This window comes from Salvia miltiorrhiza, chromosome 6, assembly GCF_028751815.1.
Source record: "Salvia miltiorrhiza cultivar Shanhuang (shh) chromosome 6, IMPLAD_Smil_shh, whole genome shotgun sequence".
In the NCBI taxonomy this organism is placed as follows: Eukaryota; Viridiplantae; Streptophyta; class Magnoliopsida; order Lamiales; family Lamiaceae; genus Salvia; species Salvia miltiorrhiza.
This window is the reverse complement of record NC_080392.1, coordinates 13,682,953-13,710,254: the sequence shown is the minus strand read 5'-3', so window position 1 is coordinate 13,710,254 and position 27,302 is coordinate 13,682,953. Positions and strand designations below refer to the sequence as shown.

Here is a 27,302-nt window from a genome sequence, read left to right as displayed (position 1 = left end):
AATGCAAACTGGATTGAATAACTGAGGTCGCATAAATACCTTGAGTATCTAGTTGTTGGTTGGCTGTTGTGGTATTGATGATTGAGATGAGGAATAACTGAAATATGATCAAGGTGTTATTGCTTTAAAAATGCAGGTGGAGGTTATGGCAGGAGGTGGAAACGTTCAAGCCGAAGCTTACCTTGAGGATTTGGCGGAAGTTGGGCAGCTCTTTCTCTCCTGTTAATGAAGTCTCAAATGAACTGAAGCTTGTTCAAGTATGGCAGCAGGGAAGTCGACGCTGCTGTGAGTGAAAGGGGAGTCTGTTGGCTGGAGTTGAAGTTAATAGAGGAGGATTGTTGGCTGCATACTTGAGTGATGAGTGGTGGGAAAAATGATGAGTGATGGGGGAAAATGGTAGGGAAAGAGTGAATGGTTGGGGTGAAAAATGAGTGGTGGGGAAAAGTGGTGGTCAAAGATTGATGGAAAGAAAAAGAAAAAAAAAAAAAATAATATAGAAGAATTAATGATGTATTTTCTATGTCTCGGTGATTCCGTAACTGAAATAAAATACTGGCTTCGATTCTGCTTGATACTGTATTTACATAAATCTCGATTTCGACATGTGATATCTCGCTAAAATCGATAAGTTATATAATGAATCAAAATTAAATCCGTAGATTTAATTCGTTCGTTGTTCTAATATATAAATTAAATCCGCAGATTTAATTAATTCACGAGTCGGAAATAATCCACAACTTGAGTAAAAATAAAATCTAATTCCATCTCGCTTAAATAAATAACGTGACTTTGCTAAGTCAGTTATAACTCTGAAATAATATCATTAACTGCTTTAACAATATAAATTCAGGATCATAAGCTGAATTCATATCAGAATAATATCCGTTTTCATTCACTGATGAACATAAATAAACACTCATTACTGGATTTAATATTTATAAAAGAGCGGGTCACTACATATCCTCAAGCAAGCGCAATGTCCGACTCCAAGAGGCAAGGAACATCTCGGGAGCGGGACTCAACAAGCTTAACAATGTAAGTGGAGTCAGCTTCAATCCAAAGAAAGAACCATTGTCGATTATGAGCAATTGCCATTGCAGTAATGATGGCAAGTAACTCAGCCTCAAACGCATAACCACGACCACCTTTAGTGTGAAAACAACCACGGACCCAACCAAACTTGTCTCGAAAAACTCCACCTGCAGAAAAACTATTACATTCCATATAAAGATTCATTAATCTTAATAAATATAATTAATTGTAGATGTATATATAATATTAACATTAGATATAATCTAAGTTAATAAAATCTTATTTTACTTCTATCAAAATAATTGAAATTTTATTTTTAATTTTTTGCAAAATATATCCATACATTTTATCTGTATCGTGAATAAAAATATATTTTTCATATCTAAAAATTTTATTTGTTTTTGTATCGTCTGTAATAATAATAATAATAATAATAATAATAATAATAATAATAATAATAATAATAATAATAATAATAATAATAATAATAATAATAACTATAAATAAATTATGAAATTAGTAATGCATAAATAAAGAATTTAGATAAAGAACAATAAATGATATGATGTTAAAATATAGTATTTGAAATCTTTAATAATCTATCAAATTTATAATAATCTTAATCGGATGAAGAATCTTCTTTATAATACCATTAGGCCTTAACCTACATGGCATGCTTAGAATTGCTCCATTTCAAAAGCTTACCATATATAATCTTCATTATTTATTAATTAATTAACTATTACATTCCATATAAAGATTCATTAATCTTAATAAATATAATTAATTGTAGATGTATATATATATATATAATATTCTTTATAATACCATTAGGGCTTAACCTAATTGGCATGCTTAGAATTGCTCCATTTCAAAAGCTTACCATATATAATCTTCATTATTTGTTAATTACTTATCTATTACATTCCATATAAAGATTCATTAATCTTAATAAATATAATTAAGTGTAGATGTATAATAAGCACATGTATTTAAATTATAAATTGGGTTTGAATTGAGACATGCACGTGTATTTAAATTATAAATGGGTCCGATCATTGATTTACATGTTTGTATAATAAGCACAAATTCTATAAAATGAATACTTTAAAATAAAATCTTATTTTACGTCTATCAAAATAATTAAAATTTTATTTTTAATTTTTTACAAAATATATCCATACATTTTATCTGTATCGTGGATAAAATATATTTTTCATATCTGAAAACTTTATTTGTTTTTGTATCGTCCATAATAATAATAATAATAATAAATTATGAAATTAGTAATGCATAAATAAAGAATTTAGATAAAGAACAATAAATTATATGATGTTAAAATATAGTATTTGAAATCTTTAATCCTCTATCAAATTTATAATAATCTCAATCGGATGAAGAATTCATATAAATCACCTCATTTCACATTGATTTTTTTTTTAATAAGATTTCACCAAAATAAATCCTATACATGAAGAAGCTCTTGCTCTCCAAATTAAAATTTACATTTAATTAGTGGTATGATTGAGATTAATAGAATTCGAATTGCTTTGTCAATTCAATTTGACCAAATTTATTTAATAAAATACATAATAATTAATTTAATTTTAAAAAATAAATTGGTGTGATTAAGTAAATTATTTATTCAATTTCATTTAGTTATAAAATAATATATTTGCATATATTTCTAAAAATAAAATTTGGATACACATTGATTTTTATGAAAATTTATCAATCAAATTACTAAATAAATTGATACAATTTGAATCTCGAATCAAGTTTCTTAAGCTTCACATGAGATGATTTTCAGAACTTAGAACATCCACAGTGGGGGTGACTTGAAAGTTACTTGATAGAAAGGGGATCACAATGAGTAAGGAGGCCACAGTGGGGTGACTTGATAACTTACTTGATCTTTTTAGTTTTGATTTTTGTATTTTTCATTTAAATTATTTGAACAAATTTAAATAACACAATTTACTTCAAATTTAAATTGCATTAATTACATAAATCTTAAAAATTTAAAAACATATCCTAAAATAACTATTCCGACTCCGGTTGGAAGTACATTTGAGCAATCAATTGTTTGTGCAACTCGATCTCATTGATGATCTCCTGCGCTACCCCGTCGGACGAAGACGACGAAGTATCATTGAACCCTTCGGTCATTTTTTAAAGGTAAAGAATGAAAATGTAGTAGAGAAAGAGGGAAAGATTAAATGTGTGAATGAAGTGGAGAAGTGAGGGATATTTATAGTGAGTGAAATAATATATATATATATATATATATATATATATATAGAGAGAGAGAGAGAGAGAGAAATCGGCTAGAAAGTCGTTGGGATTCTTGGGAATCAAAAGGAGAAGAAAAAAAATTGGAAATCTGCCATAGCCATTTAAATTTTCAAAATTTGATTTTTTTTAAAAATAGGCGCGTGTGTGACACGCGCCAATTCTTAAAGCTATCAGGGCATACCCGATCTATCGGGTCTCCCTCAAGTAAGGAAGAATTGCAGTGGGGTACTCGATCTCCCACTTACTCGAGTAGGTGGGATCGAGTACCCCACTGTGGGTGATCTTAGTTATGGTATTTCAAACTTTATATGAGATAATGTTCACGAGTCAATTTTGTTCTTTCAAATTTCAAACGGGGTGATGCTCGAAACTCATTTATGATATTTCAAACTCCACATGAAATAATGCACAAGCATTTGTCAAATTTTTTCAAGTTGCATAAAATATATATGTTTAGAAGTAGTTATGATCCTACAAGCTTAAGATAATGATCTTTAAAGTTGCACACGAGATAATTTTTGTAACTTAGTTGTGGTCATTAAAAGTTCAAATGAGATGATACTCACAAGTTAAATTTGTTATTTCAAACTCCAAATGAGATGATTCTCGAAACCCAATTATAATATTTGAAGCTAATAATGCATAAAATTTTGTCAAGATTTTTTCAACTTCCATAAAAAATGATGTTTACAAGTTAGTTATGATGTTGGAAGCTCCAAATCATACAATCTCACAAGTCAACTTTGAGTTTTAAAGCTCAAAATAGTGGTGTTAAAAAAATTGATGCATAAAAACTCAATTTTTATATTTTAAGGACTACATGAGATGATCCTCAAAAGTCTGGTGTTCAAACGTTAGATATCGTCTTTCAAGCGTTAGATGATGATACGATCCTATATAGTTTAGACGAGATGATGCTCAGATGAAGAAAATCTTCAATCTTATATCGACCTTTTTCGAAACATTATTAAATAAAAATTTATATAAAAATAATATTTATTATTCTAACAAAAAGTTAACATTTAATTAAAGAATATGGTTCAGATTAATATAATTTCAATTATATTATCTCAAATTAAATAAATTTAAAAATAATTTATATATAAATAATTTCTTATATAAAATTATATAATTTAAATAATAATATAAAATAATTATCCGTCGAATTTCGACGAGTTACACTAGTACTAGTGATCACCTAATTCACGCATATTAACAAGTTGAATGTCCGTGTTAATTTTTAGTTGTTGAATTTCTTTTGCAGGTCACAAACAATAAATAAAAAAAGGATTAATATTATTTTGTAATTAGCCTAGATTGAGACATTTTAAAAGGAAAACGTTTAACTTGAGAGTTAAAAAGTGATATTTAACTTTATCTTTTTTATGTGAAAGAATGAAAAAGACATTCTTTCGGTAACCATCTCAACTCTTGAAAATAAAGGAGATACCAGTCTGTATTTTGTTATGTACTCAAACATAACTTTCTCTCTTTCTTGATTCTCTCTCTCTCCAAATCCGCCATGGCCGGAGCTACCACCATCCTCGCATTCGCCATTCTCACCCTGTCAGCCATCTCGGTCCCAACAAATTCCCAAGAATTCTCAAGAAAGCTCAAGAAACGAGAAATGGGGATGAAGAGAGAGAAGCTGAGCCACCTTCACTTCTACTTCCACGACATCGTGAGCGGCCGCAACCGGACGGCGGTGCGCGTGGCGGAGGCGGCCAGCACCAACTCCTCGGCCACGGGGTTCGGCTTCTTGGTGATGATCGACGACCCCCTGACGGTGGGCCCCAACACGAGCTCCAAGATGGTGGGGAGAGCTCAAGGGCTGTACGGGTCCGCTGATTTGAGCGAGGTGGGGCTTCTCATGGCGCTCAATTTCGCCTTCGTGGAGGGGAAGTTCAACGGCAGCACGCTCAGCGTGTTGGGCCGGAACGCGGTGTTCTCCGCCGTGAGGGAGATGCCCGTTGTCGGCGGCAGCGGTGTTTTCCGGTTTGCCCGCGGTTACGCTCACGCGAGGACTCACTCCTTTGACTTCAAAACCGGGGATGCCGTCGTTGAGTACAACGTTTATGTATTGCATTATTGACTTTTTTACCCTTCATGTCTTTGCTTGCAGTAATTCCAAAATGTTTATGTAACCACTATAATCTTGTCTTGTTTGTTGTAATACTTGTCAATTCCCAAACACAATACTTTAATTTGTGTCTGCATTTAATTGTTGAGCCATTAATTAATGCTAGCATTGCATTGGAGACTACTACGGTTTTTATTGTGTCACTCTTTAGACTACCATGCATTGTCATGCATTGTCCATTGTTGCAATTATTCTAACCACTCAATCATCTTTAATTGATATAAAGTAGTTCATAATTAGAAGAACATTTTTTATAATTTAATACTCCCTCCGTCCCGCTCTAAATGTCCTCTTACTTTTGGACACGGAGATTAAGAAATGGGTATAAAGTAGATAAAGTGGGTTGGTGAAAATTGTTTAAATATTAAGTATAGAGAGAGAGTGTATTGCCAAAAAAGATATGAGACATTTGGAGTGAGACACCCCATTATGGAAAGTGGGACATTTGGAGTGGGACGGAGGGAGTAGTATATAATTAATAGTATGAAAATGATTTAGAATTTAGTTATGTAAAATATTGATGAGTAGGTTTGTCTGGTGTACATCTTTGTTTTGGTTATCATAAAATGTGTGCATCCTGATTGAGTAGTTAATTGATGTGGGGTTTAGTTTTAGTTAGTACATATCGGGCCGTGGCTTGAGACAAAGCCTCTAATGAAACTTAATTTTTATGGTATTAATTATATTTGGAAAATCTAATTTTAAGAATGACATAAACAATTTTTTTTTCCAATTTATAAATATTTTTTATCTTTAGTTTTTCTTGCATGTGGGACCTCTTAACCAGCAAACAAAAGTAGGTTTTGGGTTGGAATTTTACAGCCCATCCCACCGACTACCTCCAACAACTTGATTGAGCAGGTAATTTGTTCCCAGAATAGAAAGACTTAGAAAGACGACTAAAGGAAAAGAATTGTAAAGAAAATAAGACACAGCTACATGATTAATTAAGGAACGTAATGCATACTATTATTTACAATGCATTTTTTTATTAAATTAATTAATCATGTAGCTGTGTCTAATTATCAAATAATCGAAAACTATGTTATTCGATTTGGTATTTAAAAATATTCAATATATATATATATATATATATATTTAGTAAATATGAGTTTTTTTAGATAAATATATTGTGTGTGAACTCCATATTATTTAAAATATTATTTTAGAATTTTTCACCTTCAAAATTGTGAATTCAATACATTCGATTTGAATCTATTGGAGTAACAGAATATGAAGCCATGCAACACAGTTTCAAGTGTGAAGATGAGCACTCATGCCACGTGTCATTTCATCTTAGTAGTTAGTTATGTAGCTTAGCAGTTAAGTGAAATTAGTTGTACTAATCTTCTCTCATAACTACTGTATTACAGCTGTATAAATAGTCTTGCTCTTCACACTTTGTAACCGTTTTTCATCATGAAATGAAATCCCATTTTACCTCTCTATTATGCCTAGCTTATCTTCAATATGGTATCTAGAGCATTTTATTCGAGAAATCTGATCGGCTGCAGCAAATTGGAGATGTGATTTGTTGCTATTGCATTTTTTTGTCTGCTGATTTTTTATTTCTCCACGGTTTTTCTCGATCCAAAATCTCTCATGGCCATGGCCACACATTTACCTCAAGCTTCCACTTCTTCATCACCACTACCAAATTTACATCCCCTGGTTCTTCGACTTGACAAAAGCAATTATGCATTCTGGAGAATTCAAGTCTTAAGCAGTATTAATTCGTGCTCATGGATTAGAAGATATAATCTCACCGATTGCCGCTCCACCACTGCAGTTACTTCCTACCGCTCAAATCAATCCGCGCACGCCTCTACGAACAAATCCATAATACATGATTTGGATATGAAAGGATCAGTTCTTAATGAGTTGGATGTTATCATCCATAGGTGAAACAATGTTGGAGCATGTTGTCTGGTGTTCCTCTGCATCTGCAATTTGGCAAACTCTGGAACAATTGTTTCATTCACAGTCATGAGCTCGAGTGCTTCAGCTGAAAAAGATGTTGCACTCACAGAAAAAAGGATCTCTTAGCATATATGATTTCTTTCTTCGCATGCATAGTTATGCTGATCAGTTGAGTGCTGCAGGACATCAAATACAGGATGATGAGTTAGGCGATTACATTCTCAATGACTGTGGACCAGAATTCGAAGCAGTTGTCATCAACCTCATGCATCGAGCAAATCCACCATCACTTCAGGAAATGCAGTATGCCTTGCAATCACATGAGATCCGGCTTTAACAGTCAGCATACATTCTAGATCCTATGGCTAACTATGTGCAAAGAGGTCGTGGCACAAAAGGTCGAGGCATGATTGGAAGGAGTGTCAAACACACTGGAAAAACTTCAATTGTTTGCCAACTCTGTGGAAAAATAGGTCATGTTGCTTTAAAATATTTTAAGAGATTTGATTTCTCTTTTATTGGTGCAGATCCAACAAATTCTCCACCACTAGCTTATATCAATGTCTTCATCAACTTCCAGAGTATGAATTAGATGAGGAATAAGGTCTTTGGTATGTGGATAGTGGAGCCATAAATCATATCACACATGACTTGAGTAATCTGCAGCTTCAAACTCCATACATTGGGACAGAATCTCTAACAGTTGGAAATGGTAAGACAATCCCTATCTCTTCTATTGGTCACTCTATTTTTCAGCCACATCCCTCCTCTCATAAGTCTCTTCTACTAAATAACATCATCTTTGCTTCTCAAATCACCAAAAATCTTATTAGTATTTCACAATTCACTCTTGGGAGCGAATTGGAGATTGGAGATATAAGGTGGATTACATGGGTTCGATCTTTGCACATAGTGAAGTGACCCGGGTTCGATCCCTCTTGGGAGCGAATTGGAGATTGGAGATATAAGGTGGATTTAGGTGAATGGAGAGATAAGGTGGTTCTTGGAGTGGATGGGGGAACTAATTCTAACATCTAATATGACTTTGCCCGATCAAAAAAAAAAAGTATTTCACAATTCACTAAGGATAGCAATGTTTTGTTTGAATTCCATGATAACAGCTGCCTTGTGAAGAACAAAAGAAGTCTTCAAATTCTGTTGAAGGGAACACTACATAAAGGCCTTTATCAACTTGATTTGTCTGAGTTTCATGCTAGGTCAACCCTTACTACTTCTGCTTCACAACATATTTCCTCTACCAGTGTACCATCTGCTTTAGTTTCTACTTGTAATAGTAAAAAAACATGTAATCCATCTGAATAAAATGGATCTTTGGCACAAAAGATTGGGTTATCCTAGCCTTCCTATTTTAATTTCTGTACTTAATAGTCTAAATGTATCAGTTAAAACTTCTGCCATGAGTTTCTGTGATGCTTGCAGTCTTGGGAAATTACACCAAAATCCACATGTTACTCAGTCACTTAAGACCATTAGGCCTTTTCAATTAATTCATTCTGATTTGTGGGGTCCCTCTCATATATCTTCTACACAAGGTTACATATATTACATTCATTTTGTAGATGATTACAGTAGATACACATGGATATATCCTCTTAAACTCAGATCTGAAGCTAGTTCTATAGTTCATTAGTTTTTTCAAATAGTTAAGTGTCAGTTTTCTAGCACTATTCAAACATTTCAGTCAGTTTGGGGATGGGAATACAGACCTTTAGTCTCTTACTTTAATCAACTAGGAATTCATTTCCAACATCCATGTCCCCACATCCACACTCAAAATGGAAAAGCAGAGAGAAAACATCAGCATATAGTAGATTTGGGTCTTACTTTGTTGAGTCAAACCTCTCTTCCTATGACATACTGGTGGTATGCTTTTGAAGCAGCCACTCATCTCATTAATCTGCTACCCTCAGTCACTCTACACATGAAATCACCATTTCAAATTCTCCATAACATTCCACCAAATTACTCTCATCTGTATGTTTTTGGCTGTTCCTGCTACCCATATCTCAAACCTTACAATGATCACAAACTGCAATATAGGTCTAGCAAGTGTATATTTCTGGGATATAGTAATCATCATAAGGGATATAAGTGTTTAGGTGCAAATGGCAGAATCTATATTGCTGATACAGTTAGGTTTAATGAGGCAGAGTTTTTGTAACACCCCGATAATTTAGACTTATTTTATAAGTTTAATTAATAGTATTTTCTTGTATAGCTTATTTTTTTTAAATAATTACATGATACATATAGATATGCACCATTAATTTTATCTAGACTATTATTATTATTATTATTAGTATTAGTATTATTTTTGTTTCCTATTAGAACTAGAACTCTTTAAAAACTAGTATAAATATGGGATCTATTTTCAAACCCTAAAACAGACGGACACACTAATTAATTAGGGTTTTAGAGAGCAGAGAGGGCCAGAAACGTGTGGAGTCAGATTTTCGCAGAAAATCAAATTCTGGCAGTTTCCGGAGAACGGCCATAACTTCCTCCACAGAACTCCGATTCAAGCGAAACAGGCGGCCACGGAAAGCTCTCTCGAAGACGAAGAAGTCGTATTTTTGGGAAAAATACGATTTGAGGACGTTTGAGGCTTCAAACGAAGGCTTGAAGCTGACTGGTCTGTTCAGCTGCGATTTTGACGAATTCTTCTGGTGCGGCGCTATTAAGACCTCATTCCGGATTTTGATTGAATTTATAAGTTTCGATATTAAGGTGAGGGATTTTACGCTTATTCATATGGTTATATATGTTTTTATTATCGCGTTGATTACTTGTTTACGTGCATCTTATGACTATGTTGTTATGTGTGATCATGGGACCTAAGCCATTGATCTATGTTATGTGCGATCATGGGACCTAAGCCATTGATCTATGTTATGTGTGATCATGGGACCTAAGCCATTGATCTATGTTATGTGCGATCATGGGACCTAAGCCGATCATGGGACCTAAGCCATTGATCTATGTTATGTGTGATCATGGGACCTAAGCCATTGATCTATGTTATGTGCGATCATGGGACCTAAGCCATCGATCTATGTTATGTGCGATCATGGGACCTAAGCCATTGATCTATGTTGATAAGTTGATCATGGGACCTAAGCCATTGATCTATGTATGTGTTTGGTCATGGGACTTAAGCCATGGACTCAAACTATGATTATGTTTGTCAAGGGGCTCTAGTCTCTTGGCGTATGTTTGCAAGTATGATAACGTGATTTAATTATATATGTGATGTATATGGATATTTGTTATGTTCCTCACTGAGTATATTTTCAATATGCTCACCCCTTATCGTTTCAGTTTTGCAGTTTCTGAGTCGAAGTGACCATGGAAGTGGAGAATGACTAGGGATAAGGATTTTACATTGAACATTTTAGTTGAACTTATTAAGTTTTATTTTATTTTTATGATACTACTTTAGTTTTGGCAAATTGATATTTTTTAAATTAGTTTAAATTTTAATAGTCAAGAAGTTTTATTTTTATCTATTAGTTTTTTTTCAAAGATTTTATTTTGAAAAGTTTATGAAAATTGGGGTGTTACAGTTTTCATACACTACATTTTTCAATCCATCTTCATCTGCACCCAAGCCTACTTATGTTCCAACTCAAACACTAACTCCAATATCAAACTTTCCTCCTCCTGTTCTATCTTCTCCAGCCAAGTGTATAACTCATGCAATGCCTCACTCTCCTCCCTATCAAGCAAGCCCAAATTCTCCAATCACAAATCACCCTTCTAGTACTTCTAGTTCTCCCTCTGTAGATACTTTGCTTATATTTCTTCTAGTTCTCTCTCTGTAGATACTTTTACTGATACTTCTTCTAGTTCTTCTAGTTCTCCCTCTGTAGACACTTCTGCTGATACTATGCCTAATAATTCCATCTCTCATTTACCAGCAAATCCATCGATTCCTTCTTCATCACAAAGGCCTCAAACTATCACTCATCACATGACTACCAGGTCTAAGAATGGCATCTTCAAACCAAAATGTTACATGGCTGTTCTAGATGGTCCTTTAGTAAATAAAACTATCCTTGACTTACCATTAACACTGGAAGAGGCTCTGTCTCACACTGGTTGGTTTGAAGCTATGACAAAAGAGTTTGATGCAATAATGGGCAAAGGCACATGGACTCCGATTCCACCAGATTCTAGTAAAAAAAGTTATTAGCAACAAATGGGTTTTCAGAGTAAAGCTCAACCCAGATTACACTCTTGATGATAAGTTGAAAACTCGGCTGGTGGCTAGAGGTTTTGAACAGTTAGCCGGAGTGGATTTCTTGGAGACTTTCAGTCCTGTTGTTAAAGCCTCCACTATAAGGCTTATGTTTTCTCTTGCAGCTACTCATGGATGGCCTATAAAATAGATTGATGTTAATAACGCGTTTCTAAATGGAGATTTAACAGATACTATATATACGGCACAACCCACAGGCTTTGAGAATCCTCAGTATCCAGATTATGTGTGTAAGCTACAAAAGGTTATCTATGGGTTGAAGCAAGCGCCTTGAGCATGGTATGATACTCTTACTTCTGAAATCTGCAGCTTCGGTTTCAAGAAATCTACATCTGATTTCTCACTTTTCTATCAGAATTTAGGAACTTCTTTTACTATCATACTTGTTTATGTGGATGATATTTTAATAACTGGCGATGACTCACGCTTGGTTAATTCAGTGGTTGAGCATCTTCATCATAAGTTCTCAATCAAGGATCTTACAGGGGTTAGCTATTTTCTGGGTATAGAAGTTCTACATGCAGCAGGTACCCATTACTTGTGCCAGCACAAGTACATTCATGAGCTCTTAATCAAAACCACAATGTTGGACAACAAACTGTGCCCTACACCCATGACTCCAACCACTAAACTGTCAAAAGAAAGTGGTGCTTTATTTGATGATCCTACTCTATATAGAAGCACCATAGGGGCTCTTAAATATCTTACTCTTACTAGGCCCGACAATGCCTATGTTGTGAATAAGCTTAGTCAGTTCTTGACAGCCCCTACTACTCTTCACTGGAATGCATGCAAAAGGTTGCTCCGGTATCTCAAAGGATATGCCTCTCTCATATTATCCTTTCAACCTTCTGCTACATCTTAGATTGTAGGGTACTCGGATGCAGACTGGGCAAGCTGTGTTGATGACCGTCGCTCCACTGGCGGTCATTGCATTTTTTTGGGTTCAAATTTGATAACATGGTCTGCCAAGAAGCAAGAAGTAGTGTCCAGGAGTAGTGCTGAATCGGAGTATAGAAGCATGGCCAATGCTACAACGGATATCATTTGGCTCCATGCGTTATGTGTTGAACTTGGTATCTCGTTGTCTCCTCCACAGAAGCTATGGTGTGACAATATTAGTGTCATTGCATTGGCTGGGAATCCGGTGTTTCATGCACGTACTAAACATATTGAAGTAGATATTCACTTCATTTGGGATAAAGTAAAAGATAGAACTATTAATGTTGGACATGTGCCTTCGGATGAGCAGATTGCAGACCTCTTTACTAAGCCTCTAGCAGACACTCATTTTTATCTTCTACGAAATCGATTAAACTTGGTGTTTATCAAATCTGGTTAAGTCTTAATGGGGGAGTATTGGAGTAACAGAATATGAAGCCATGCAGCACAGTTTCAAGTGTGAAAATGAGCACTCATGCCACGTGTCATTTCAGCTTAGTAGTTAGTTATGTAGCTTAGCAGGTAAGTAAAATTAGTTGTAACAAATCTTCTCTCATAGCTACTGTACTACAGCTGTATAAATAGTCTTGCTCTTCACACTTTGTAACCGTTTTTCATCATGAAATGAAATCCCTTTTTACCTCTCTATTATGCCTAGCTTATCTTCAATAGAATCAGATAGTAAGAAGTCGAATCGAATAATAGAAAATTTTGAATCAAATATTCGATTTATATTGTATAAAATTTAATATCTTTATTTCTCTCTTTTACATTTTTAATAAATATATACGTAGCGAAAATTAATTTATCACTCATTTGATTATAAATTATTCTTTTTTTAACATCCATAATCATGTTTTGTGACATATTAAATTGAGACAGAGAGAGTATCATATAATATAATTCGGATTTTAATTATATTGGATTTTGAAAAATCAAACGGAACCTAAATCTCCATTTAAAAGAAAAGTAAAATCAAATATTGAAAAATTGGACCGTATTTTAATATTTGATTTAAATCGATTCAATTATTCGATGTTGGATATTTTGCTTCCCCTAATGCTAGCAAATATTAAGGGGCCTCATCTGTTGAGCCCAAGCCCAGAGTGTTGACCGTTGCCCATAAACCTGCAGCTGGAATGCCGCAGTGAAGCAGAATTGACGAATTGGATCAATTGGAGGAGAAGAGAAATTCGTTGATCGAATTAGGCAGATTGATGGGGACGCGTGAGGTGTACGAAGAGAAGCTGCGGAGAGGGAATCTCCACCACGATCCCACCATCCAACCAGGCCTCGGCACCCCCCGCTGCCCGCGCTGCCTTTCTCTCTTAAACCCTGCTAAGGTACTCTCTATCTCTCTCTCGCACACACACTCACGCAATATGTATGCATACTTTGTGTTACCGATCACCTGTTTGATGAAATGTTTCCTCAACTATCTGTGGAGCAGGAAAATTCCGAATGGCAGATCACTCCGGTTCTGCACGACGTCACTACCGTGGTACGTGTGCGCAGTCCTTACCATTTTCTTCCAGTTTGAAGTGAAGAAGTGACGAGTTATTTTGATGTTTGAATTACTTGTTTCTGTACTACTTTGATTTTAAATGGGGCGATTATTTTATTTATTTGCTTCCTGAGTCTGCTTTTATGTATTTCATGGTTATTTCGCTATCTGCTTTTTATGTTGTGATTGTGAGTTTCTTTCCCGAGTCTGTTGATTAGCCAATTTAATTATATGACAATTATCAGTAGTTGGATATTTATGGAGTAAAAGTTGATTAATATATTAGGATAAATGAGAATGATTGACAGTATATATGGTTGGAGTTTGTGTTGCTGACAAAACCTGCTCGAGTGTTCCTTGTATACATCTTCATACTCCATGTGCGATTATTCAGTTTCTTAATCAGCAACTACTTGTCCACAGCTCCAAGTTCTGCTAGTTTCTATAATATCTGCTACAAAATATGCACATGTGCAGCATTACTCCCATAATTTGATAGGTCTGAGTCACAAGATTTTGCACAACATCCCAACTTAGTAATAAATTATCAGTTCTCATCTAGGTGTTCAATACATGCATGGAAACTAGGTTGCTTCTATAACTCGTTATTTCTTTGAAGACATAGATCTATGATTGCTCATAGCTGCACCTACTCTGTTACTATTTACCTTTTAAAGTCTGAATGAAGACATTGTCGTTTTATTTTATTTGTATGCTCTCACTCTTTGTGCACAAATTCGTCCTGGAGAGTTTGTAATTTGATACACCCTCTGTCCCAATAATAACGTCCCAAAAAAATGGGACACGCAAATTAAGAAAATATAGATAAAATAAGAGAGTGATGAAGTAAATGAGGAGAGAGATATAGAGAGTAGTGAAAATGTAAGACAAAGATAAAATAAATAAGGGGAGAGATAGAGAGAATAGATAAAGTAAATTATTTCCTATTTTGGGTTGGGACATTATAAATGGGACGCCCAAAAAGGAAATTTGGGACGTTATTATTGGCCCAAAAAGGAAATTTGGGATGTTATTATTGGGATGGAGGGAGTATTAAACATTGGTGGTGGCACAAGATATTTATTTGTTTGCCTTAACTGAAAGGCGTATATCAGCATGATTCATCTTTTAAAGTAACATACGCATAGCAATAGCATAGATCTGGACAGCTAGTCGTAATACAGTTTTGAGAAGAATAAATAGTGAGTTCTGATTCTGATAGCAATTTCTTATTTTCATGCTTGCAAATAGTGGATCCTTATGCTAAAAGTGACATTATGATTAGAGTTAATTGCACCAAAATACACGAACTTTAGTCACTTTTTCACTTTGCACACGAACTTTAAAAATATTTTAAATCATGAACTTTGCAACTCGTTCAATTTTTCCATAAAATTCAATTCCCCCCAATTAGTTGCTGATGTGGCTACTATGTGGCAGCCGAAATTCTGTCTTTAAGTTCACTGTCCGATTTGTTAAACGACGCAGTTTTACAATTTTTAATACGACGTTGTTTAGTTTTAGTTTCGAAAGACCTCATTCCTCTTCATTTCAAATTAGGTTTGATTTGGAACTAGGGTTCATCTTCATTTGAATTCTCTCATCTCCAAGCAGACTTTCCAGCATTCGGAGCTCCAATGATACCAACAGCTAAAGATTTCTGCTCCTCCTCCGTCATCTCTCTCTCCTCATCATCCTCGCTCTCCCCTTCATCCAAGATTCTCCTCTTCTCTTTGCAAAATTCTCAAATGTGAAACATTCTCCCAAACACTTGGCTTTTCACTCTGTACTTCTCGTCCCACGTTGACTCCTGATTGCTGCTACCGGCACTACCCCCGCCACTGGGATTGAGATTTATATCTTCAAAATGAGAACTATCGAACACGGCATCTTTGGGCGGATAATTCTTCGAGGTTCGGCGGCCAAAGGTCATCGTGCTGCAGTTGCACAGAGTAGAGACAGCCAAGAAAGGCAGAATCTTTAAAAGGTTTTTGTGTGTTGGGAGATAGAGCAGCGGCGATTGGGCTTAATCGTCTCAGCGCCTTACTGCTTTCATTTCAAGCTCTGCTTAATGGCGATGACGAATATCTATAAACCCCCTATTCGTATGCAGAAATCTGCATCTACTGATAAATAAGGGTGTGCATAAACGGCAAGAGGGAGGAACAAAGAGCAATTGAGTATAATGCCCTAATTAGAAGATTAATTTGAGTAAAAACATCAAAACGACGTCGTTTAACAGCAATTCGATGTAGTTTAATTACCTAATGTTGAAACGACGCCGTTTTTACTAAGACACATGTATATACGTGTGGCATGTTAAATGACACGTCGGATTTTAGGACGCCGGAATTTAATTTATGGAAAAATTGAACGAGTTGCAAAGTTCATGATTTAAAATGTACTTAATTTTTAAAGTTCGTGTGCAAAGTGAAAAAGTGACTAAAGTTCGTGTATTTTGGAGCAATTAACCCTTATGATTATGTATATGTGCACATACGTGCACATCCAGTTCCACATGTATAATTTACATCGCCTAACTTTCCTTGAATCATGACTGTTGTTGTGCTATGAATTGCACTATTCTGAATAGGCTGGCTCTGGGGTTGGTGGTCTGCTTAGTGCAGTTCATGGTTTTAACACAGGTAGAACAATTCCATGTACTGACTCATTCAAGTGTTTCTTTGACTATTATCTAATCTCATTAACCTCTGATGATGTTTTACTAGGAATTCCTTATTTCCAAAACCGTGTGAAGGGACCTAAGTGGCTTCCATTTGTTATTGGGGTATGACTATGTTTTCTTCTTCAGTACTCATGTCAGTCTAATATACATTATTCTCTGTTATGAGCAGCTAATTCCTTTTTTCTCCCCCAAATTCTGTATGAGCTTCTTAATCTTTCTGCCTTTCCATTTCGCAGCTTCCTCCTCTTCTGATGTTTTCTGCAGCTAGTGCTGCTTTTGGAGGTATGTATCATTTATATTCAGTTAATCACTAGATATCGTTTAACATGTGTTTTTTATATATAATTTTTATCTTCTTTGTAGCTTAATCCTTCTCTAGTTTAGTATTTTGGTTGCGTAGGCTCTTTTCCCGCAAGATTTGAGCTATTGAATAATATCTGCAGTATATCTTTTTCTCTGTATATAGTGTACTTGTCATAGTTAAATATATATGTAATAAAACGAGTGAAAATCAGAGATTCTTCTACTATAAAAGTTACAAATGGCTGATAACATATTTAAAACATGTATAGTAGTACATAGGATCCTTCACGTATAACTAAAATCTAGTACTGAAAGATATTAGAAAATCTCAAAGGAAACTTAACACTCAGAACCCAGACAACTATGTTCATGTACCACGTCCGAAAGTAGTATTCTAAAAAAGAAGACGTAATGTAGCGAGCTCCCTTTTGGTACCATGACCAGAACCCACCTTGTTGCATGTTTATGTGGTCTTTTTCTGAAAGCTTTAACAATATTTTATTTCAGAATGATTCATTTTCACCTTAATTCACAGGCTATGCTCTACCTAAGTTCAGTCAACTCATTGTGACATCTTATTATGCTTCTTCAAGCGTTTCCCATTACGGCATTTCATTGCTCACAAGACATATTGAAGACAATCACATCTCTAAAGTTCAACAGAAGCAGCTTCCATGATTGGCTGGAGGGGTTTATAATCATAGCTACTTGGTTCAGTTTTGTATTTTAGTGTACTTACAAATTACAATTACTTGTAACTGGAACTATCATGTAAATTTATAAACAATAACTTTCTATCTGTTTGACTGGCTTGTACACTCAACTCTTTAATCTGCTATTTTGGGCCATATGATGATCATATTTGAGTTAGGAAATGTTAACTAATTAAATACTGGTTTATATTGCTTGTTGATATTAGTTGAGCATTATACATGATCTGTTATATACCGTCTTTTATGCAGGGTGTGTGGTGGTTCCATGTATTAGCATAAGGACCAGCATTTCTCCTAAGTTTTCTGTCTGCAATTTAATGCCTTACTGTTTTTTCAGTGATGCAACTGAATTGTTTTTCATTTCAATTTCATATTGTGTATTTCCATTTGGTAACACTATAAATTCCCCATCTATTTTAAGAAGTGTTGATGTATTTTGCTATTGTCTATGGCACAATAAGTGCAGTCTGGTACTATGGAAATATTAAACTAGGTGGTACTGACCTTGATATAACACAAAGCTTGGTTACTAAGTAGGTAGAATTGCCATAAATTTACTTTGATCAATGAAATGCCCGCTGATTTTTACATGTTCTAGACTAGTTTGGATTTCTTTGCCAGTGTTATTTACATGGTGGAATGTCAAACCATGCTGCAGTTATAATCTTGAAGTTATTTTCAATCTCATGCTTTGCAACTTGAACTATATAGTTACTGCTGCTGTGCTCTTCAGTGTAGAGTGATGAAATAGTTATTTTGTACTGGCAAAGCTCATTTGCTCCCTGCTTAATTTATGTATATGCAGTTGGCATTTGCGGTGTGACTTTTGAAGCGTGTCACCTAAAGATGCGGTGAGGTGAGTTTTTTACCGGGTCCATTCTGGCCCGATAATAAAGTCTAGCATTTCATCTTTCACATAAGCTTTGCTGGCAAGTAGATTTTCTTGGCATGTGTTGAAACAAAATATGATGGCATTCATTCATATATATAAGTGCACAGCTAAACACATGCAGGTCCTCAGCTGCTTATAACACCTATGATGCCATTCGATACCCTTTGACATTAATATGTCTTCTGCAGGTGCTGGTGATGCCATTACGACGAGGCTGAGTAGTCTGCTGCTCCGGTAAGTGCTGTATGAATACGATATCATCATCAATGTATGGTAAGAATATCATGTGTTGTGTTGAAGATGAGTGGATGTGTTCCCACCCATCCAATCCATTGGGAGGTTAGCAGTGTTGAAGGTGTCAACCTCGTTTATAAGGTTGTGGTCCAACCAATTGTTGCTTGAATCCCAGTGGCCTGTGTTAGAGGTGTTGTGGTCCTAACTTCCATAATGCATTCTACTCTTCATATGTCTTTGTTGTGCCCTTTATTTGTCAACTTTTTCTCTTACATGTGTTTCTGTAGGTTTTCTGTCCTCACCAGACTCTATTAATTCGTGGGCCTTCAGATAGTTGGACTCCTCTCTCTCTCTCTCTCTCTCTCTCTCTCTCTCTATTAAACCCTCTCTTATTTGAATTATTATTCCCTTATGCCCTGAGTTCGTGCTTTACTTTGTCTCTCGGTGGGGTAAAAATGAGGTACCATGCATAATTGCAAATATGTCAGATCCATCCAATTTAAAATCTTATACAACCCCTCTCATAGACTCATACACCTCGTTGCCATGGAATTTTATCTTGACCTATTTTTTAAAAAGAGCTCCATCAAACTTTTAACCCCATGCTGATTTATCTTTAGGGTGCGTTTTCTTTGATTGTAAATTTATCATGGAAAAATGAATGATAAACAAAATTTCACCCTTTAAATTTTTCATTTCTTTTTCCACATTTTCTACTTGACCCTTACTCATTCCTCATTTACACTACAAATGAGGGATAATATTATCCCTCCAAAAATGGTGTGATAATGTTATCCCTCCTTTATGGTGTAAATGAGGAATGAGTAATGGTCAAATAGGAAATGTGGAAAAAGAAAGGAAGGATTTAAAGGTTAAAATTTTGTTTATCCTTCCTTTTTTCGTGATAAATTTATAATCAAAGAGACCGCAACCTTATTGTTTAGTTTATAATTTGAGTTAAAATTACAGCCAATTGAAACTAATCATCGGATTGAGTTTTGTACATTGTCATCTGCCATCTGAGTGTAGTATATTTGTACTTATGATACGATATTTAGTCGAAAATTTTAATTCTGGCTATAATTTAAAAAACAAAGATGAGTACAAGCTATATATATGTAAATTCGAATTAAAAAAATCATCGTATGGTCAAAGTTGAGACTATTTTTTAAAAATAATCCTTTTATCTTCTACTATGGAATTTTATACCAATAGACGTGTGTATATTAATGTTGCTCAAAGCACCATTCGGAATAGAAATATTTGGAAAAACAGTTCAACATGATTAGCAATGGCCAACCGCTCGAAGTTGAGTAGGTTAATGTGAGTCGTTCTTTTCGTAATAATTAATAAGCATATCGACATATATACGTTGCTAATAATTCAGATATGCACAAAATAATAGAGGTTTTAGTATCGACAGAGAAATCAATACTTGGTCCTTGTAATGTACTAGTGGCAAGAGAAAATAAGTGAGAGTTGCAATCATACACTAATATTATTATTTGCTCCAAATATGAAATGTTTTTAAATAAGAAATAAATCTAAAAATCTTAAACCGTATAGCACGTGTCATTTCCAAAAAGAGGCGAACATATGTACATATTGTGATATCTAAACTATAATGTTGTAAGAACGACCTAGTTAAAGGGGGCCGACTACAAAATTAATTAACACATCTAAATTTATTTGGAATCTCTTTGAAGGTATTGGAGCCACTACTAGTGATGAAGTATTGAGTTGATAGAATTCTTGAAAAAGATGTAATAATGAAAAATGAATGTATATGTGGGAATAATCGAAGTACATCAACGAGGAGATTTACACACTAGTGTGATTTCTTGTAAATAAAATCAAGAAACAGAGACGTTATTCCTCGAGAAATAAGCGATTTTTATAATTTTCCTCGTCTTTTTTTCCTAGAAAATCAGCTAAAGATGCAAATCCAAACTCACATGTTCTTGCATTTTAGCCTTTGATTCGTATCCGAAGCGCAGCTGATCAGAGGCGGGGACGCTAGGCAAAGCCCTCATCTCATCCTTGTTTCCATACGCCAACGGCGGCGGCGGCGGCGGCGTTTGCGGGGTGCGGCCGGCGAAGGCCGCCAGAGCAGCCGGGACTCGCCAGAAGGCCAAGGGGCTGCAGGTGATGGGCTGAGGCTGAGCAGCGTAGCCGCCGTAGAGCCTGCTGCTGGGAGAGTGGTAAGCCACCGGCAGCGGCGGAGCTGAGCCGAGGCGGCTGTAGTTCATTAGGCCGTAGACGTGAGGATCGGCCAAGCTGCCATGCAGCATTGCCGACTGCAAGTGAGCTCTCTTGGCCTGCTGCCGCTCCCTTTTGTGGGCGTTTTGATGGCCGCCGAGGGCTTGGGAAGTAGGGAAGTTCCTGCAGCAGTAGTGGCACTCGAATTTTCTGCTGCCGCCGCCACCGCCGTTGTTGGCCTCCCCGTCTTGATTGTCGCTTTCGTCGTTGGAGTCGGAGTGATCGTTCGTGCTGCCAAATTCCTGGCCAAACAGCCTTATGCCGCCTGCTGCACCCTTGTCACGGGGCGCAGAGCGGATGAAGGGAAGCTGAGAGAAGGACTCGACGCTCATGAAGTCTCGAGTCTCTCTCTCAGTAGTTTTATCCATGGAGCTTGATGAGAGAATTCTGGGAAGAGGAGGAGAAAAGAAAATGTGAGAGGGGAGGAGGAGAGTTGTTGTATATGGGAATGGGAGAGGATATGGATTGGTGGGGCCGGGCGCATAAATTCTACTTTTTCACACACTGCATACGATATTATCTGTATACACGCATTATGGAGTCTAATTACTATAGTACTTTGTTTAGGTTAAATTTTTTAGGGCTTGGTTTTTCTCCACTTATATGACTAGTTGTAGTTTCTTCATTATGTATTTCTCTAATAGCTGAGTGTACGTAATATATATGGTTGGAGAAGAGTACTTTTGTAAACTGCATGTCGTCTCATATTAATGATCACGAGCCCTATTATTTGTGTATAGCAAGGACACAAAGAACTAACAAAACTCATCAATATTGTAGGTTAAATATTATTGAGCTCTTATTTGTTCTTCTTTTCTGGGGAAAAAAAAAGGCTAAATCCAACCATCAAAAATCGATTCTTGTTTGAAAATTTAATCCTGGTGGTGATGTAGAAAGATGGGAATATGTGTAGAAAAAAGCTTTGGTAGTAGGGTTTTGATTGTGGAAATTAAACCTGCAAGATATACAATTAATCACCGGCCATCTCTCTCTCTTGAAGTGTGCAGGACCATGTAGAAAGGCATATGTTAGTAGTTCTTATTATCAAGTTGGGTGTGTTGATAGTATATCTTGGAACCTTTCCTTAAAGTGGTCCAAAATGTTAGCAAACATTACTTCCATGAAAGAGATGTCTAATAGAAGTTCATCATTATCTCTCTTCTCCTCCTCTCACCTTCGCTCATGCACCAATTGAAGTACGCCTCTCTCTCTCTCTCTCTCACACACACACACTAACACTTGCAGTTTGAAATGTATTTAGTTTTGTATTTGGCTAGCTTTCTTGTCTTTTCTGCGCACATATATATATAGAAATGGTCCATGATGTTTAAATTTCTTCTGTCAAACCCTTCATTTAGATTCTCAAATATTAATTACATGTGGTTTCTTCCACGTTTCTTGAGTAATCAGAATACCCTAATTATCGGCGTCGTGATTAATTAAGATTTTCTATTACGTTGTTTCTCATATCATATGCTTATATTAAATAATTAATGTATACTTAATTAATTAATCAATAGAGTTTAGTGCAATGCAATTAATAAGAGTTTAAAATGTGTTCTGACAAGAAGACGACATTTGCGGTCAGGGTATTTAGAGTTCATCATGGCATCGATCGTTATATAAAGTTTTTGTTCTCATTTGAAATTCCAAACAAATCGTATGGAATATATTTCAGTTTCACCTAATGTTTTTATCTCTCGTACGTCGATGTAATGCACTATATAAATGTAGAGTTATTGCAACCATACTGTAAGTATTATGTAAATAAAAACTATACAGAATTACTGATTTATCACAAAGTTTCTGAATTTCATCTTCACAAGGAATTTTTTTACAGCTTTCTAACTTTCACTACTTCCAATATACATGGCCAACTACTTGAGCAAAAGGTTGTGCTCAGACAAAGCTCATCTCTCTCTCTCATGAATTTGTGGAGTCGTTGATGCATGTTTGACCCATACAAATACTTTGGCAATTATTTTTGGTTAGTACACCACACTTACATTCTAATAATTCAAGCTTTTTTGGTATGCAGTTTGAAGACAAGTCGCTGTCCTAAATTGCTTTGGTTATCATAGGATTTTACAATATGTAGTAACTGTGTGGTTTTAGGATGATGCAAGTGTCCCCTTTTGGATTTGCAGATTCAACTTGCATGTACTGGGGAGGGGGGGTCCCTCTCTATTCATGCAATAGCTAGCCAACCTTCATTCATGCAAACCCTTTCTTTTCTCATTAAAGTTGCATTCTTTGCACCTCACAAGGGGACCAGTGTGTGTTATGTGTGTTTAAGGACTCTTTTGCCCTCCCCAAAACCTAATACACTACCTATATATAGACAAAAATGGATAGATATATAATATACTCCGGCAGGGGCTATTTACTTTGCATGATTGATAAGATCCATAATTGAGTATTTTTATCCTTAAAAGTAGGATTTCTTCAATCCCATCATTTCAATGGGATAAGATTCAAGTAAAAGTAGCTTAAATGTTAAAAATAATCAAGAGCCTTGGGATATCCCAAAGTTTCAATTCATCAAATTATAAACAAATGAATTAACACTGCAAGAAAAAGCGCTCATAACGACCGAAAAAACGGTCGTTGGACCCCAGAAAATAGTCGTTAAAAGTGTTAACGACCGTTCGTGGTGGTCGCCGTTCCAATCGTCGTCCGGCTTTGTAACGACCGTTTTTTTCATTCGTTGATATTAACGACCGTTTTTTCGGTCTTTAATAGCTCCGGACAGTCGTCAAACGGCGACACGGTGTGGAGGCTAACAACCGTTTTTCCGGTCGTTAACTAACGATCGAAAGTAAACGGTCGTTGAGTTCGCAGGAGGTATGGTGGACGTCGTTTTCCACCAAATAATTCCTGCAGAATTATCAAAAACTAATTAGTATAATGACAAGCAGGGTCGATCCCACAGAGAGCAGGTAAAATCATTCAATTCCCTAAAATCTATAATTTTGGTGATGCCACCACCCCTTAATTTTGAGAAAATATTAATTATCAACTAAAAAGCAAATTGAATCAAATAAAATAACTCTTGAAATAAATCAATAAAAGGTAACTCGGCTCGAATAAATCCACACTAATTCAAAGCTCCGATCATCGACGCAAAGATTAATTAATCCCTATCAACCAACTAGTTATAGGATACCGTGATACGCATTGACATACCTCAATTCCTACTTACTGTGTCGATAAACAGCTGGAGACGCCAGACCTGCTTATTTCCCTTATTAAAATATAACCTAGCTGGAGACGCCAGACCTAGATTTAATATTCTAATAGCATTAAGATGAAGGAATCCAGTTTAGACCAATTATCCTAGATACGCTAGTAACAATTAATCGACCAATTTATTCTTACTACGAACACGGTAGCTTTATCACTAATCAGCCCTATTCCAACAATTACGGATTGGAGGTGCTAATTGACTGTAATCCAATTTAATCTAAGTTGATCAGGCTTAAATAAAATCAGAATTATCTTTAAACCATAGGAATAAATCGAAATCAATAGGAACCAATTTTAAAACCAATTAGATCTCACAGATTGATAAATTAGTGCTTCATTATTCTCGTCGAATTAAAAAGTTAGCTACTCATAATTAAACTAAGAACAAGCAAATAAATTAAAGCAAACATTAAACAAGAAAATAAATTAAATTGCGAAATAAATAAAATCACCACTTGAATAAAAAATAACAAATAAACCGTCTGCTGCAAAATCTTCAAGTAGCCGCCAACTCCAAAGCAAAACAAAAGCAAACAAAGTAATTCTCCTAATTAAACTAAACTATACGTAAGTGCTAGAAAAGTAAAGAATCAAAAGTAAGTCTAAATCTAAACTATGATGATTAAACGTGATCTAATGCCTAATGAAATCACATTTTTCAGATTCCAGAGGTTACTCATCAGGTAAACTGTCCACTTCTTCCTTGCTATGGAATTGATAAGGCAATCACTGCCAAAAAAGCTAGGATTAGAAGAATGGATAAATTGAAAAGAAAAAGAGAAAAAAGAGCTCGTCTTAATTTGTGGCCTTCGTTTTTTCTGGGATTAATTAATTCCGAAGACAATATCAGATATGGGGCTAAGAGAAAAGGTAAGTCTTCTTGTACTGCGTCTGCTAATTCTTTGTATGATCTGAATGCGGAGAATCTTTTAGTGGAGAACTTGGAGGAAGCTAGGACAGAGTACGACTTTGTCAATTGTGCTATGGGTCCTGATGAAATTGTGGAAATGGGTAAAAATATGGGAGTGATTACAGAGGATAATGAGGATATCACAGAAAGACTTCAACAATTGGAGGAAGACAATAGAACTAAGGAAGGAGCTTTTGACAAAAATGTGCCTTTATGAAGATCCTCTCTTATAATATCAGAGGATTGGGAGGGAGATTGAAGAAACAGGAGATTAGAGAGCTGATCTTTAAATTCGGTCCAGATTTTGTCTGTGTCCAGGAGACTAAAATTCAAGACCATAATTCTATCAACTTCCAAAGCCTTTGGGGAAACATTGATTTTGATTGGAGAGCTCGCGACGCGGTGGGACTGTCTGGCGGGATCTGGATATCGTGGAGGAAGGATAAGTTTAAACTTATTGACGATTGGAACGTGGAAGGGGCGGTGGGTATCAAGGGCGAATGGATTGGAACGGGCAAAATTTGCACTCTCGTGAACATCTATAGCCCTTGCAACAACAATGGAAAAATTTATCTTTGGAATGCTCTTCTTCAAGCCATCAGAAGTGATGCAGTTGATTGTTGGGCCCTAATCGGTGATTTTAATGAAGTGAGAAACTCGAATGAAAGAAAGGGAAGAGCGGCTTACCTACCATCTTCTATTTCTAGACAGTTCGAGGAGTTTATTGCTGAATCTGGTCTGTCTGATATCTCTCTCTCTGGGAGAAAATTCACTTGGTCGAGACTTAATGGGAGGTGTTGCAGTAGAATCGATAGAGCCCTTGTGTCCGACTCGTGGAAGGCTGAATGGGGCGATTCTAAACTGTTGGGCCTACCAAAGCAGAGCTCTGACCACTGCCCGATTTTTCTCCATCACAAGATTCAAAACTGGGGCCCGAAGCCATTTAAATTCTTCAATGCTTGGCTTAAGAATCCGGATCTCTTCAACCTTGTCAAAGAGAAATGGAAAAGTTACAATGTTCAGGGCTGGGAAGGATACAAATTGAAGGAGAAACTTAAACTCCTGAAATCTGATATTAAAGCTTGGAGTAAAGAGAATTACAATGAAGTGGATAAGAAAATTGAAGAGTATCAAACTACTTGGAGAAGGCTTGATTTTATTCAAGAAGAAAGAGATCTCGAGGACAGCGAAACAAGAGCACTTACAGAAGCCAAAACAAAGCTATGGCAATGGAGAAAAACCAAAGAGAGCTTTTTGTTCCAGAAAGCTCGGATTCAATGGATCAGAGAAGGGGATGCTAATTCGGCATTCTTTCACAGGTGCGTCAAATCCAGAGCTTCGGTCAACAATATTGAGGGATTAACGATCAATGGCAGATGGATCGATGACGTCAATTTGGTCAAGGCAGAAATCTTGAATCATTTTAGGTCTCAATTCTCAAGAAAAAATGAAAAGAGGTTTGCTATCAATTCTCTTATTCTGAAGAAGATCGACCAAGCTGATAATGATATGCTTACTGCTCCGTTCTCTGAGTCAGAAATTAAGGAGGCGGTCTGGGATTGTGAAGGAAATAAAAGTCCAGGGCCTGATGGATTCAACTTCTGCTTCTTGAAGAAAATGTGGCACATTCTTAAGGACGACTTTATCAAGTTTCTCCAGGAATTTTATCAAAATGGTAAGATTGTTAGAGGAGGTAATCCGTGTTTTGTTACTCTCATTCCCAAGAAGACCTGCTCCCTTCAAGTAAGAGATTTTCGTCCTATCTCGTTGATTGGCTGCACCTACAAGATTCTGGCGAAAATCTTGGCCAAAAGATTGGCTAAAATCATTAGTAAGGTGATTTCTGACAATCAAAGTGCCTTCGTGGGAGATAGACAAATTTTGGATAGTATCTTGGTCCTGAATGAATCTGTGGATTTCCTTAAGAGGAATGAAGCCAGAAGCTTG

At 35.9% G+C, this 27,302-nt stretch overlaps 3 protein-coding genes and 1 long non-coding RNA gene across 4 annotated transcripts; 3 read left to right on the top strand and 1 right to left on the bottom strand.

Moving 5' to 3' along the window:
• Nucleotides 1-4,663: 4,663 nt before the first annotated feature.
• On the top strand, nt 4,664-5,590 carry LOC130988809 (dirigent protein 22-like). Its single transcript, XM_057912774.1, has one exon. It carries the CDS (start codon nt 4,850-4,852, stop codon nt 5,417-5,419), a length of 570 nt encoding a protein of 189 aa, XP_057768757.1. The 5' UTR covers nt 4,664-4,849; the 3' UTR covers nt 5,420-5,590.
• Nucleotides 5,591-6,598: 1,008 nt separating this feature from the next.
• Nucleotides 6,599-8,805, top strand: LOC130988836 (uncharacterized). Its single transcript, XR_009090219.1, has 2 exons — nt 6,599-8,099; nt 8,509-8,805. It is a non-coding gene; the product is annotated as an uncharacterized LOC130988836 (long non-coding RNA).
• A 4,833-nt stretch (nt 8,806-13,638) lies between these two features.
• On the top strand, nt 13,639-17,971 carry LOC130988811 (uncharacterized). The gene is made up of 6 exons (XM_057912777.1): nt 13,639-13,951; nt 14,059-14,109; nt 16,706-16,757; nt 16,842-16,900; nt 17,035-17,080; nt 17,637-17,971. Exons 1-6 carry the CDS (start codon nt 13,826-13,828, stop codon nt 17,777-17,779), a joined length of 477 nt encoding a protein of 158 aa, XP_057768760.1. The 5' UTR covers nt 13,639-13,825; the 3' UTR covers nt 17,780-17,971.
• Nucleotides 17,972-20,704: 2,733 nt separating this feature from the next.
• LOC130988799 (zinc finger protein 8-like) lies at nt 20,705-22,103 on the bottom strand. Its single transcript, XM_057912761.1, has one exon. The coding sequence runs from the start codon at nt 21,565-21,567 to the stop codon at nt 20,872-20,874; it is 696 nt and encodes a 231-aa protein (XP_057768744.1). The 5' UTR covers nt 21,568-22,103; the 3' UTR covers nt 20,705-20,871.
• Between the last annotated feature and the right edge of the window lie 5,199 nt (nt 22,104-27,302).